The following is a 15,724-nucleotide window of genomic DNA, read 5'->3' on the forward strand; positions in this document are numbered from 1 at the left end:
GCACAACAAAATCATTAAGAAACCAACCGCATACCAGATACCCTCACACTTTCACTGATGCAAACGTGAGATTTATGACGAGGGAAATGAAGAAGAAACTTAAAATCAGCGCTCCTAAGATCGCTGTGGAGTTAGAGTCTAGGGAAACAAGATATGTGCCAACACAATCAGAAATACCTTCAAAACATATGGATATATGCTTTTTTTCCAGTCTCTGATGACAATATCAATTCTTTAGATGATGACCGGTTTCAGTCCGTATTGACCATCCTCAGATCTTTTTTACACCATGTCCTAAAGTGATATGGCCATAGTGGCATCGTCAAAATATATAAATATAATTAGCACAGCATCATCACATAGATCTAAAATAAGGTGTAGAATAGGCCACATCGTCCACATAGTGATTATTACAATAATTTTGGGTCAGTGAACAGAATCGAAAGAAACGTCTTGATTTTGCGATAGAACATATATTCAAAAAGAAAGATGTCTAGAATATAGTAATATTTTATGATAAAAGTAAATATAACGTATTTGGATCGGATGGCAGGCGAATGGTGTGGTGGAAGAAGAATGCGGAGATGTTGCCATGCAATCTTGTGCCAATGGTTAAACACAGTGGTGGCTCCCTTATGGTATGGGGTTGAATGAGTGCTGTGGGTGTTGGAAATTACATTTCGTAGAAGGTACAATGGATCAACATTTGCATATCAACATTTTAAAGGATAATGTGAATCCTAGTGCCAAAAAATTTGGCCTGCAAGGAAATTACATTTTTCAACAAGATAACGACCCAAAGCATACAGCTCTAAATACAAGGCTGTGGCTCCTGTACAATACCCCAAAACAACTTAACACCCTCCTCAGAGCCCAGACATTAATCCTATTGAACATATTTGGAAAATACTGGAAGATGGCATCAGGAGAAGACACATTCCTAACAAGAGAGACCTAAAAGAAGCACTTCAAGACGAATGGGACAAAATTCCTGCCTCTTTGATGGCAAACTTGGTCAAGTCGATGCCCAGATGACTACAAGCAGTAATAGATGCAAAGGGAAACCCCACTAAATATCAATTCTTGTAACTGAAATCATATTTACAGATTGTAAATTTTAAAAAAATGAGTGGACGAATACTTTTTGAAGTAGCCCTAGAATAAATTCTGCACTTTGTCAAATTTATTATCCCTATGGATGTATTTATTTCCTTGTTCATCAATAAAAATGACTTACAAAGTTTGTTGCATATGACTGGATGTTCACATTTTATGTTCCCTTCCTTTCATGTGACATATACTTAGTTTTCTTTAAAAAATTACAACTAGACAAATACTTTTTGGACTCACTGTATGTCAGAGGGGAATGAGCAGGAGACTTGCCTGAGTCCTGCCACTTCCTCGTGTGATTGCGTGAGAGCTAAGTTGGGGATCAACTGCAACAGCAGCAAGGACATTAATTTCCCCTCTTCTGTCATCACTTGTTTCCTTCTGTTAAGTTGTCTAGACATTACAATATCACTTTCAAGTAACTAGTTGAAGAGGTTGATAAATAATTACCGAGATGGTTGATGTCTATTAGGATATCTTACCGCATACTCTGTACATGAATGAACTACGTTCTTCCTACACTCTCCATACACCTTGAGCATGTCGGCTTTTTGTGCATTGTTAAATCCCATCTTCCACTTACGACCTTCTGCTTATACTGTCACACACTGACCAACAACTCACAATGTGCTGAAGGAACACACCAGCACACTGTACGCAGACATAACAACATCGAACCTAGCAACTACGCAGGTTAAATGGAACAAGCAAGCATCGGTGTGGAAACTTTTCAAAATACGATATCTCAGAACCAGCTCGCACTGGAATCCTGTAACAAACACCAGTGATATTCTAATTTACCCTACTTTTAGTTTCTTAATGTCAATAGGTTTAAAAAAGAGTATGTTTGCACAAAAAATGCACTTTCTAAATATTATTACAATCTGTTTATTGGCTAACAATACGAGTAACTGAATACCAATCCATTCTATGAAAAATACACACCAATAGCATTTTCCATTTCCGCGATATTTGCGGCGTAAGTTTTAGGTGATTCACCCTGTACATGTAGAATGGTAAATCTGCCTTTTTTTAAAATTATTTATTTGGACTTTTTTATTGTGACTATGCAACATTTGTCTTACTCTGTGCGTATATAAATTTCATGATACACCTACTACTCTCAGTGTGAAGTTGTCAGTTGTAATCCATAAACAAAAAGAAGGAAAGCACTGACGTGGAAATGTAATATCTCCTCAGTTGGCATCACGAGGCTGAGTGGGACCTGTTCTGGTCCTCCTACCGAGGAAGAAATTCCTCGCAGTACAGGGAATAGAATGCGGGTCCACCACAGGGCATTCAGCCACAATGACTGCTCAGCTACAGAGTCAGACTATAGTCCATAGCGAGAATAAATAAATGTGAATTTTCGAATTTATTTGTATTTTTGTAGGAGATGGTGACACAAAGTGATTTTCTATTGAGACAACACCATAGAGATTGTGTAGACAGACGACAACTTCGCTTTCTCGGACCTTAAACGTCAAGTGCTACGTACAGGATATCCAGGAAGTTAGGACGAATTTGAATTTGCACTATTTTTTCATACGACGGTTAGCAGGCATGGTTTTTTCATGTTTGTTATCTGCAATCCTTCACATCTGCAGCCTGATTGCTTGTGTGTGGTGAGCACCGTTGTGTGATGTTTATTTTCGTCCTGGATCAGATAACAACCGAGCAACGTATCCATGTGATAGAAAGATATTAGAAATCCGCGAGTGACTGTGGAAGGTGAGGTACATCCAAAACGTACGTCTGTGTGGTGTGGGTTCTGGGCAGGAGGAGTAATCGGCCCATACTTTTCTGAAAATGATGAGGGAGCTGCGGTCACTGAAAATGGCGACCGTTACTGAAACATACTTTATGATTAGTTTTCCCCTCTTTTTGACGAAAATGCCTGTTCTTTTTTTGAAGAAGATAGTGCAACATGTCACAAATCCCATGAAACGATTGCTCTGCTGAATGAAAAGTTTCTTCGAAAAATTATTTGTTTGCGTGGTAACCGGGAATGACCTGCCAGATCATTCGATCTTACGCTTTATGATTTTTTTGTGGAATTTTGTGAAATCTAAAGTTTGCAAAAACAAACAACAAACAATCACCAGTTGACCAATTAACGGCATCCCACCAGATGCTTGTGAACGCGTCATCGAGAACTTCAATGAGCCCGTTGCCGCACGGCCTTTGGATGGTCATGTGGAGAATATAATTTTTCATACGTAAATGGGAGAAGTTAGTCAATGTATTTTGTAAAAAAAAAGTTACATTTTCAAGAAATTTGTCTATTTTACATCAAATTATAGATATTATGAACCAGTTGTCAAAATAACGAATTCGTGGTGTGATCAGCTTGTTCTCTCAAAGGCAGGACGCTATCTATTTCTTTAATTTCGTAGGCTCCAACATATAAGAGAGTTATATGTTCTCATATTTTGTGGTAAGTACTGAACGGTATGTACTGAATCTTCCTAAATTTAATGAAAATCTGTCCTGCACCATCGTTTATATTTTCAAATATTTACTCATCTGCACACTCGCTAACACATGGAGCAGCATTATTTTATTCCCGTTCTTGTGTCTAGCGGAAAAGGGACATATGTTTGGTCACAATGTGGCAGTAAATCCAGATCTAAAGTTTTAAATTGTTAAGTGACACTGTAACGCCGTGTTTGTAGTCAGTGGCTTAAACTTTAATTGGGGGCGAAAATCCGTTATACAAAAAATTTTAATGTTTGTTGTCACTGCCTTGAACTTTATTTTGGAACGGATAACCATTGTATACAAAATTAAACTGTTAGATAATCGAATGTGTCGAGTACACGTAATGGTTACTTATTTTCAACGCTATTCTTATCGCTCCAACACCATGGAGGTAAAAATAAGAGGAGTTGTCATGACGTCACAAACTTGAAGCCGATCCAAGAGAAGGTCCGCCATGTTAGCTACCCCAAAACATTCGCTTCTGGTGGTTTGATTCCGTGTAGTCGTGAAGTGTTTTGATAAAAAATGCCGGCTTGCGTCGCTCACGGGTGTACTAATCGTTCTGACTGTAGTCTTAAGTTTAAACAAATCACATTTCATTCGTAAGTGGACTTATTTAAGTGCTATTTTCTTATATATACTTGAAATTGTGATGCACTGTAAAGTTTTACAGGATGGTTTTATTTCTGTGATTTAACTTTAGATTTCCTATCAATCCAAGGCGAAGAGCTGTCTGGAAGTGAGCATTACACTTGGTTTTCACTGTGTGGTTATTCTGAAGTAACTGAAAAGTCCTGGCAAGAAATATCCTGGAAATGAGGACTAATGTTTTAAAATGCAATAATTTAATGTAAAACTAATGTAACTACATGTAGTTAATTAAATGTTCAGTAAAATGTGTGGAACACCTGTTACAGTGGTTAAATTATAAGTACTTAAATGGTTACATATTTGTTAAAGCAAAGTTCCCTATCGAAGTCCAGGCTTAGATCATTACATTAATCACTGTGTTGTCGTGTTACCCTGTAAATTTCTGTTCTTTGCCACATTGAATGTCATTTGGTAGGTACAATTTAAAAAGAAAGCAGATGTGGAAATTGCAATGGGCCTAACAATCTTAAATTCAGTTCTGTTCCTTCGTAATTCAACGTATTTTTCACTTTGTTGACATGACAGCTGGCTTGTTTATATCATCCCTGCATACATCTATGGGACACCAAAGGAAATAAGGTAAGTTTCTTGCAAACGTGAACATTTAAAATTTGCATTTGACTTGAAAATGCAACGAATACAAATCGGTGCCTCTAAACTATCAATCATTGTTTTTGGAGTTCTGGCTTTATCAATTATCGACACAAACACAATGAAAGTGAATAGAAATGGATTACAAAAGCACTGTTTTCATAGCACATACGTCTCTTCTCGGTTATTCTAAGTGTATAAACAAAAAGGAATTACAGTACTGAGGCAAGAAGCGTAACATTTTTACGTATTACTGTATCAAATACGCATTTAAGACTAGAAAAACGTTTGAAGTTGCGTCCCTTATGCTGTGTTGTTCACTAAAACCGAGTAACATTTACTATATAAAACAAATATCACGTGCACACGACATAAATAACGAACAAGAAACAATTGTAAACACTCGTCTGCTAATGTTTTGGGGGATCCAAGATGGCGGCAGGCCTCGCCCACTGGCTTCAAAACAACGTACAGCGCAAGTCTGTAGCGCCATCTCCCCTTATTCTACCTCCATGTCCAACACTGACATTTTACTCTTTTATCTGTGAATATGTTGTCGACCGTTTATACTCGAATCTCTGGTTATTAGTAAACAGTATGTGGGCGTATGCATTGCTGAGAAGTGAAAGTAGTTGTGTAGGTCAAGTTCGTTTGCATGCAGATCGTTTGATACAGTGGATTATTGGCGAGTAGACACCAAATAACATATGGCAGTAAGATTTTGCCGACGAAAACCAGAAGCTGATCGCTTTGTCCACAGCTTATGCCATATAACGAGCGGTTGTTTTGAAATAAATGTTTTGGGATCACAAATTTGTGACACTAGACAAGTAACCTAAATTGTTTGTAAGGCATAAAAGTTTAGTGATGTTGACACGCAAACTGCTCAGTAAACTTCGATCTGTAGCACATAATGGTTATGAGTTTCATATGTCCGTGTCGTATAAGAAAAAAGTTAGCAGAGAGGTAGGAGAAGCGATAAAAAAATTAAATAAAGAAAATAAAAGCTTGTTTGGTGAACTTTTGGAAACAAGAAGTCAGAAACGAGCAAACGGAAAATGTAACAAAAATTTATTTGCAAATGCACCAGAAGATAAGAAGAAAAATAGTGCTACTGGAGAACTGCAGTGGACGCTGACGAGAAGTACTAAGAACGTAACCAAGCTCCGTCAGCTGAGCAATCCTCAAATCCAGATTATAGTCAGGAAGGCGTCAAACCATGTACAGAAAACAGAAACACCACCAGCAGCAGCGAAACCAAAATTAACCACTGTTTCCGAACCAGACAGTAAAGTTACAGAGGACATCGAAGGGCTGCTTCCAAAATTTGATGATTCCAATGTCCCACCATTACCCAGTGTAACAGAAAACTGTAAGAAACATACCTTGTTGCACTTACCAGACAATGTACTGAAAAGCATACCCTCCTTTCCATTATTCAACAATGAGAAAATTGAAGAACTCTCAACATGTGGATCAGAAAAACCTGTAACTGAAAATGCCTGGAAATCCGAATACTATAAATATCCAGCAGTGAGTAGAATACTAAATGCTACCATGTCTGAAAAGTCACGGGTTGCTCTACGGCGATGGCAACAGAGGATGATTGCTGAACTTGGCCAGGAAGGATTCATGGACCTCTATACTGGTAACATGGCATGACATCATTTTATTTACAACATTTGAGTGATTTAGTTGGATTATTTCCACACATCAGTTTATTTGTCAAGTAAAACACTTAATTTTAAATCATTCTAGCTATCAGAAATGATACAAGAACCCACTTGTTTTGTAATTGTTCTGGAAATCCTAAGTGAAGACAGCTATGTTGTTTTGTTAACTTGAGTAATCATCTTATAATTTCAAGTTTCCAAGATGGATGTCAATTCAAAATGTAAGATACAAAAATTGCAGTTGTGTGAAGAAAGATAATCACTTTCCCGAGAAATCAGTGAAAGTTAAATAATAAATTTTGAATGCAGTAACATGTAACCATACATATGTACTGTTGATATTACAGTCTTTCTTGCTAATTACAAATGTTAGTGTGGTGTGAGATGAGGTATTGGACACTGAAAGATAGTATAAATTGAAGTAAAGTTGCTTATAATCAGGACAAGTGATAAGTGTGTGCACCGAACATGGTGTGGGGCATATGGAGTGTAAATAATGAACTGTGCCAAAAGGAGGAGGAAATTTTAATTAACTAATGTGTTTGATACTGCTTCACTAGTTTCTCCTTAACCTAGACCTTAGGCTACATTATGGATCAGTATTCCACCATATCTGAGATTTTGCCAACTCTTTACCAAACTTTCACCTTCTAACCTAAACTAAACCTTGGGCTACTCTGTTACAAAATACATATCTAAAATTAATATTGATGCAGAAGAAATATTTTCAGTGTAGTGTTCTTTTTCTGTTTTTGCATATATGATAGTACATGCCGCATCATCATTACATTATTGTGGATTAATTGGTTCAGTTGCCATGATGGTCAAAATAGGTGAACTATAACTGAAAGATGGGCACAGAGGTCTGTAGCATCTATCAACTTTGAAAAAGGTGGTGCAGGGGGCACACTGTGTAACAGGTACCAAAAGTAGAAATTAAAACCATCAACGAGCTAAAGCAAAGAAATAGTGGTGTACAGTGGTCCAAGGAAAACTGCCTCAGGAGTGACATAAATGAAAAGCCATAATTGTATGCAGTGTCATTTCTCAGTGCTTATTTTTCCTGTTCAATTTTTTGGTCTGCATTTTACCTGGTGTGTATTGTAGACACACTATCACAGCTGGTAGACGTCATTGGTTCATTGACAAGTTTACCAGCTGGGAAGTTTGTGTGATAGAATGGCTGACGTCTGCAGAATGTGTGTCCCTATTTTGGTGTATTGCCAAAAATTGTTGTTAGTAAGACGGTATAAAATCCAAAATGAGTCATGTTTGCGAGGGGGGGGGGGGGGGAGGACTGGTCATGAGGGACTCACAGTAAGAGGAAGAGAAAGCCAACTTTCTACAAATTGGAGTATAGAATGTCAGAAGTTTTGAATTTGTAGAAAAACTGGAAATGTTGAGGGGGCAGATGAACAGTCAAGTTTAGTGATGGTTATGTATGGTAAATGAAAATATGTCAAGACAGGTGTGAACAGGTCAGTATGGGATAATGGCAACATGACTGGTGTAATGCGCATTGTGAATAGGAAAGTGAGTTGCACTATTAGCACCACCAAGCAACACAGTGATGAAATTATTGTTCTAAGTGAACATGTTTTGCATATGTACATCACTAGGAAGTGTTAGGGAAACTGAGAGGCTGATAACATATATGAAAGGGAAATTGAATGTAATATTCTTGGGTAAATGGGATACTGCAGCAGGAGAGAGAAATGGAGGTTGAATTTCTAGATGATATTGAGTGGAAGAAAGAAATGAGTGAGGAGAGTTTCAAGCGACTAGAGTACACACACTTCAAAGCTCATAAAAGTAGGTATGCTCAGAAAATACTGGAAGATACAAGCTGCAATTTCTTATTGCTGGGCAAAAGTTTAGGAATCAGAAGCTAAACTGCAAGACTCACCGATATAATCAAATACTGACTTGGATCCCAACCCAGTTGTGGTGAACATTCAGTTGGAATTCAAAAACATGAAAGTGTGGGCATATGAGGATGTGTGGGGTACCAGGTAATTAAGTAGAATGTGAGGAAGTGTAAATTTTCTAAAACAATGTTAATGTTGGGGATGGTTTAACAGACCTGGGTGAAAATATAATAAAGGGGAGGAAAATATTTGAGGCTAATGAAATTGTATAAAGGGCAATCAAAAAGATTCTGTTCAAGGGCATTGCTGCAGTGTATATGCAACATAGTGCAATTCCAATGTGGGTATATAAGCACTGACATGTAGGCAAGGTATTAATGTGGCACTCATGTCTTTCTGATGTGCATGCAGTAAATGCGGAAATGTGAACTATGGTGACAATACAAGACCAGCATACTCTTATTCTGTTCTTGGATGCTGAAGGATAAACAGCAATACACATCCAGTGTTTAGGGGGCAGCACTTCTCTTGAGAACCAACACTGCAGAATGATGCACCAAATTTGGTCGAGATTTGACTCAAGACACTGGTTGATCTGGCACTTATGCAGACATTACGGCAACTCAAGTGGGAGACACCCGAGCACCCACCCTGTAGTCCTGATCTCTCCCCATGTGATTATCATGACTTGGGTCCCTTAAAAAAGGCCTTGAAGGGTCAATGATTCCTGTCAGACGAGGATGTTGTAGCAGGCAGTTACAGAGTTCTTCATGCAGCAAGACACGGTACTTTAGCAAATGGGTAACTTCAACCAGGTGCATCAGTGGGAAAATTTCCTCGGTGGTCATGGTGATTTTGCCTGATTAGCATACAGATTCTGGACTGTGTGGCCTTTGAATGAAACTTTTTGATTGTGATGAATAAGTACAAAATTTGGGAGAAGTTAAAAAGTAAAGATGTTAACCTCTGAATTGCAGATTGGAAACCTTTGTTAAGCATGGAACAAAGGACACAAAATTTTTTTTATAACTTCTGACAGTCACCCTGTGGAGTAACAGAAGAGAGCAAGATTGATTTGGAAGATGCAAATCATGAAATAATATGGTCACAGACAACTGCATGATTCAAACTCAAACGAATCCTCAAGAGTGGATGAGATACCTTCGGAAGTGCTAAAATCAGTGGAGGTACAGGGACTGCATTGTTATTTTATCAGCTGTACAGACTCTATTGAACAAGAGGTATACCATTAACTTTTCAGAAAATTATAATCTCATCCTACTGAGGTAAGTACCAGTGAATGAGTCTGAAAACTATAGGGTGACAGGAGTAGGCTCACTATTAAATTGCTGACCAGAGTATCAGTCAATGGGAAACAAAGAAACTTCAAAAAAGGTTGGGATACGATTGTTGAAATCGTCTATAGAAACTGGATGAAAATATGAAGATATGTGAAGAATACTTTTAAAAAAAAGTTGATTCAGAAAGTTCCAGAACTCAAGAAAGACAAACTCATAGTCAAAATAATGTACTTAGGCAGGATTGCAGTTGGTTGTCATGGGTACACTGAGTAAACTTAAAGATAATTTGTGAATGGAAATAGACTGTAAAAACCAGTAATGAAATATGCAGGTGACAAAGCCATGGAGCTGAAGGAAAGGAAGATTTTAAAACAAGTGTTGCATGTAATTGCTAGGTTACATAAAACACAATTTGTGTTAAGGTTGAATGAAACAAATTAAAAATCATACAAACAGGCAGGAAAATGTGCTCTTAGCATCCCGTCGATGCTGAAGTCATTAGAGATGGAGCACAAACTGATACTGGGCAAGGATGAAGAAGGAAATCTATTGTGATCTTTTCAACAGAAGGATCCTGACTTCACATAAAGTATTTTAGGGGAATCAACAACAAATCTGGATAGTAGGGCAGGGATTTCAACCCCACTCACAAATAAAAATCCAGCACCAAACCACTGTGTCAGACACCTTTGCTCAATGAAAGTGCTGAAGAGAAGTAAAAAAGCAGGTAATGATGTTAAGACATTAGAAGAAATTCATTAATTGTTTTATCTATGAAACAAGATTGCACACAATGGGCGAGTAGATTGGTTTAGGTAAAACTTTAATGACCTCCCATGTTGACATAGAACTGAGAATGAAATAGTGAGAACTATACATCTGGAGCAGTGCTCTATATCAGTAAGAAACATGCACCTTAGAAAGAAATGTATTGCTACAGAGGGACATTTAAAATGAGACAAAGTATGATCTAGGAGATACTCTACATCTACACCCTCCAAACCATCATGATGGGCATGGAAGAGAGTATGACCCATTGTACCAGTTATTAGGGCTTTTTCCCATACCATTCACTTATGGTATGATGGAAGAATTACTATTTTAATTCCTCTATGTGGACTGTAATTCGTGTAATCTTGTCCTCACAATCCATGCTGGAGCTACATGTATGGGGTTGTAGTGTGTTTCTAGAATCATCCTTTAAAGCCAGTTTTTGAAACTTTGCGATTAGGATTTATCAGGATACTTTACATCTATCTTCAAAGTTGGGCAGTTCAATTCTTTCAACATCTCTGTGACACACTCCCACGTGTCAAAAAAGCCTGTGGCCATTTGCACTGCCATTCTCTGTATATGTTCATTGTCCGGTGTTATTCCTATATCATATGGATCCCACGCGCTTGAGAAATGTTCTAGGAGGGGTTGAATAACTGATGTGTAAGCAATCTCCTTTGTAGACTGATTCAATTTTCTTAGTATTCTACGAATAAACCAAAGTCTACTTTGCTGGTGAATGAGCCTGTGTGATCATTCCATTTCATATCCCTATGAAGTATTACACCCAGGTGTTAGTATCAGTTGACCTATTTCATCTGTGACTCCGTAATATTATAGTCATAGAATACTGTGGTTATTTGTTTTATGATGTGCACAGTTTTACATTTCTGAACATTTAAAGCAAGTTGTCAGTTGTTGCACCGTTTTGAAATCTTATCAAGTTCTAACTGAGATTTTTGGAGCTTCTTTCAGACAGTATTTGATTATAGATAACTGCTGCATCTATGAAAAGTGTGAAGTTACTACTAATCTTGTCTGCAATGTCATTAACATGCAACATGAACAGCAAGGATCCCAATGCACTTCCCTGGGGCAAATCTAAAGTTACTTCTACACCTATCAACGATTTTTCATCCAAGATACTGTGCTGTGTCCTCCCCACTGACTAGTACGCCATACGGTCATAATTTTGATAATAAGTGTAAATGTAACACTGAGTCAAATGCTTTTTGGAAATAAAGAAATACTGCATCAACATGACTGCTTTGGTCCAAAGCCTTCAGTGTGTCAGGTGAGAAAAGTGCAAGTTGGGTTTCACGTGATTGGTGTTTTTGGAATCCATGCTGGTTGGCTTGGAGGAGGTCATTTTGTTCATGATATCACACTGTGTTTGAGCTCAGAATATATTCTATGATTCTACAACAAATGGATGCCAAGGATATTGGATGGTAAATTTGTGGATCATTTTTGCTACCCTTCCTGTAAACAGATGTGACCTGTACTTTTTTTCCAATCTCTGGGCATGGTTTTTTGTTCGAGGTATGTGTGATAGATTATATAATTAAAAGAGGAACTACCTCAGTCCCAAATTCAGTATAGAACCTGATAGGGATTCAGTCAGTTCCTGGAGCTCTGTTCAGTCTTAATGATCACAACTGTTTCTCAATGCCATTGACACTATTATCTGTTTGACTCATCTTTACAGTTGTATGAGAGTTAAATTGGGCTTATACTCTTTGTTTTTCCTTTCTAAAAACACTGAGTTAGGAAAGCATTTCTGCTTTTGCTTTACTGCCGTCAATATCAATTTCTGTCTTGTCTGTGACTGGACACTAACTTTGGTGCCACTAACAGTCTTTGCATACAAGTAGAACTTCTCGGGGTTTTTTGAAAGCTCATTTGACATTATTCTGTTATGATAGGATTGAAGGCTTCATGCATTGCCTTCTTGTCAGTCAAATGTGTTTCATTCAGCATCTCTCTTTTTATAGCCCAATGCTTGGTTTTACACCTATTATGCAGTGTTCTGTTTCACTGAGTACATTTCTATCCAGAGCATGGTCAGCTGCTGTTTTAAACTTGAGCCACACATCCTCTCCATCTCCTGTCCTGAGTTTCAAGTATCCCATTGAGATAAGACACTACATGCTTCTTTATGTAGTCTGCTGAAAATATACATATCTCCGCTTGTTTTAGTCGCTCTTTGTACTTGGTAATCATTGTTGCTTCAACTACCTCATGGTCACTGATACCAATTTTGATGTGGATGTTCTCAGAGAGATCAGGCCTATTTATTGCCATTAGATCTTATATATTTCCATCATGAGTGGGTTTCTGAACTGTCTGTTCCAGTTAGTTTCCCGAGAAGTAATATTTGAAAGGATTTTTTGTCATTTCCAACACTAACAAAACTGTAATCACCCCAGTTGCTTGCTGGATGATTAAAGTCTTCTCCAGTGAGTTCAGTATGATTGGGGAACTTACAAACAAGTGACCTGAGGCTTTCTATAAAGTTTTTGCCCCCATCAGGAGATGAATCTGGTGGTCAATCGAGGGATCCAATAATAATTTTTTACCCACTCCTGCTACTTATTCTTGCTCAAGCAATTGCGCATGCAGCTGCAATTTCTGTCTTGGTGGATTTGAGGTTCTTGTTTACTGTGACAAATGCACTGCCTCTGTTTCCCATTAGCCTAAATCCTTTTGGTAGAAGACACTTAAATTTTCCCCAAAAATCATTCTGCTGTCAACTTCAGGTTTCAACCAGCATTTGTTCCTAGTACTGTCTAAACTTTGCTGCTGTTTGGAAGGAGTTCAAACTCTGGCACTTTGTAGTGAATGTTTCAGCAGTTAATGGCTAGGAATTTAATGCTGTTGCCTGTGGGAGACATTTGTTTGGGTCTTACATCAATACTTCTGGGTCTTCTACACCTATTGTTATCTGGACTGGATGGAGAGTTGCCTAATGTAAAAATTCCGTGTGTGTATCCCACACGCAGTCAGCTACCTGGGCAGCAGCCTCTGTTGTGGAGTACATACTTGACCCATTTAGGGGTACCCTACAGTTCTCAGCCCAATGGCGCAAGTCTAGGAAGTCACAGAACCTTCACAGTCTCTGATTCCGTCCTTCCACTTGACTAAGAATGAGAGAGCCACAATGTGTTCTGCACACAGTGCTGTAGGTTATGAGCTTCATTGAAACCTCTGAAGCAAGACTGGTGTTCTCAGCCTTCTCTGCCAGTTGCTAGAATGATCCAAATATGAGGTATATCCAAAATTTTTGGGACTGTTACTGTCATCTGTTGGAAACCTTATCTTTGACTAATGGTCACCATCACCCTCGAAGTAATTCCCATCTGCACGTACACACTGGTCCCAGTTCTTCTGCCACTGGTCAAACATCTTCTGGAAGTCCTGTTCTTTGAGGGTGTTTATCACTGCCAGTAATGCTTCTTGAATCCTCTCTAAAGTGTTGAACCAACGGCCTTTCAACTTGAGTTTCAATTTTCGGAATAGCGTGAAGTCACAAGTTGCCAAATCTGGCGAGTACGGTAGGTGGAGTGCAACCGCCTGTTGTTTTTTGGCAAAAAGGTCCTGGTGAGCAAGGATGTGTGACAGGACTTTCTGTCGTGTTGCAGCAGCCAGTTCCCTTGATGCCAAAGTTCGTACCGCCGTCACCGCATGTTTTCACAGAGCCATCGCAAAACGTCACAGTAGTACGCGGAATTCACTGTTTGGTTGGGTGGGACAAATTCTGCACAATTCCCTTGGTATCAAAGAAAATGATGATCATGCTCTTCACTTTGCTCTTCACCTGTCTCACTTTATTGGGTCTTGGAGAGCCCAGGCTCTTCCACTGGAACGATTGTTGCTTTGTCTTTGGGTAATAACTGTAAAACCAGTTCTTGTTGCCGGTGATAACCCATGACAAGAAGGTTGGATCTTCAGATGCCGTCTGACAAAGGTCGGTGCACACTTCAACACACTGCGCCTTCTGATTGGCATTCGAGATCCTTGGCACAAATTTTGCAGCGACATGATGCATACATACCCAATTCATCAGTCAACATTTGTTGACATGTGCCATAACCAATAACCTCTTCATCTGTAAGGTCTTGAATGGTTCGACGTCGATCCGCACGAATCAATTATTGAAGTTTGGCAACAATTGTCTGGCATTGTGCGGCTAACAACCCTTTCAGTGTGAGCATCATCTTCGACGTCTGTATGGCCGGCCCTGAACTGAGTATGCCACTGAAACACACACATACGACTCAAGCTCTGTTCCCTAAACAATGCAAGGGTCTCCGTAGCACTTTTTCTGAGATTCGCACAGAATTTGATACACGCGCTGTTCTGTTTGCGGATCCATCATAAAATCGCCACACACCAAACACAGAGTATTACGGAAATCACTGTGGACACACAACATGTCCTCCCAGCTGAATGTCACTCCGCACACTGACTCATCAGATATGCAGCTCTCACCATGTAGCGGTGAAAAGATATATTACTCCTACTTTCCAGATGGCAGCACCAGTCCCAAAAATTTTGGATTCCACCTTGTATGACCTTGGAACTCAGATGATGGTGATTGTCTGTTTCAAAGTGTGGCACAATCTGCAGTTGGTTACAGCCTATTCCCTCAGTGGCTGTCACAATAACCTCTTAGTGTTGAGTCAGACCCCAGGCATAAAAACTGAAAAAGAGTACACAAGAAAATAAATGTAGGATAAATATTTACTAGAATGAACAGGTCAGTGGGGTACAAGTTAACAGACCTTGGAACAGTTAACATGACACTGAAAATGTAGACAAATATTAAGCTGTATAAAACAGTCGTTGAGATTGTTGGGTACAATATGAATGCATAAATGAACAGATTAGTGCAAGATAACAGTTGAAGAACTGATAACTATTGTAAAAGAAAGTCTTGCAGGAGAAACTTGTGATTACACATTTCAACCATCAGAAGAGAACGTGTTTGTACGTATATATTTGTGTGTGTGTGTGTGTGTGTGTGTGTGTGTGTGTGTGTGTGTGTGTGTGTGTGTAAGGGGGGGGGGGGGTGAGATATCGCCTACAAGAAAAACAAAACGCAAGAGATAATGTGATTTTTGTATCTTTCAAGTGTGTGTAAGTATAAATCATGTAAGCGGTTTCTTGTTTCCAGGTTCACAGTTTGTGTTGAGCTCTATAAGATTCTTATCATAGTAGATGATAATTATTACTTTTTTCATGATTGAACATATTCAGTTTTATATTTGTAAAT

At 38.7% G+C, this 15,724-nt stretch overlaps 1 protein-coding gene and 1 long non-coding RNA gene across 3 annotated transcripts in view; both read left to right on the top strand.

Moving 5' to 3' along the window:
* The first annotated feature begins 4,032 nt into the window (after positions 1-4,032).
* On the top strand, positions 4,033-4,503 carry LOC126412120 (uncharacterized). The gene is made up of 2 exons (XR_007575233.1): positions 4,033-4,193; positions 4,295-4,503. It is a non-coding gene; the product is annotated as an uncharacterized LOC126412120 (long non-coding RNA).
* An 820-nt stretch (positions 4,504-5,323) lies between these two features.
* The window catches only part of LOC126412119 (mitochondrial genome maintenance exonuclease 1-like), a 52,691-nt gene continuing 42,290 nt past the window's right edge, over positions 5,324-15,724 (top strand). The window contains exon 1 of one of the 2 annotated variants that reach the window (XM_050081557.1): positions 5,324-6,481. In XM_050081557.1, the coding sequence (XP_049937514.1) occupies positions 5,701-6,481 (781 nt within the window). In that variant the 5' untranslated portion in view covers positions 5,324-5,700. The remainder of the gene's footprint in view (positions 6,482-15,724) is intronic. The other variant, XM_050081558.1, reaches the window with a different exon arrangement.

This window comes from Schistocerca serialis, chromosome 7, assembly GCF_023864345.2.
Source record: "Schistocerca serialis cubense isolate TAMUIC-IGC-003099 chromosome 7, iqSchSeri2.2, whole genome shotgun sequence".
NCBI lineage: Eukaryota > Metazoa > Arthropoda > Insecta > Orthoptera > Acrididae > Schistocerca > Schistocerca serialis.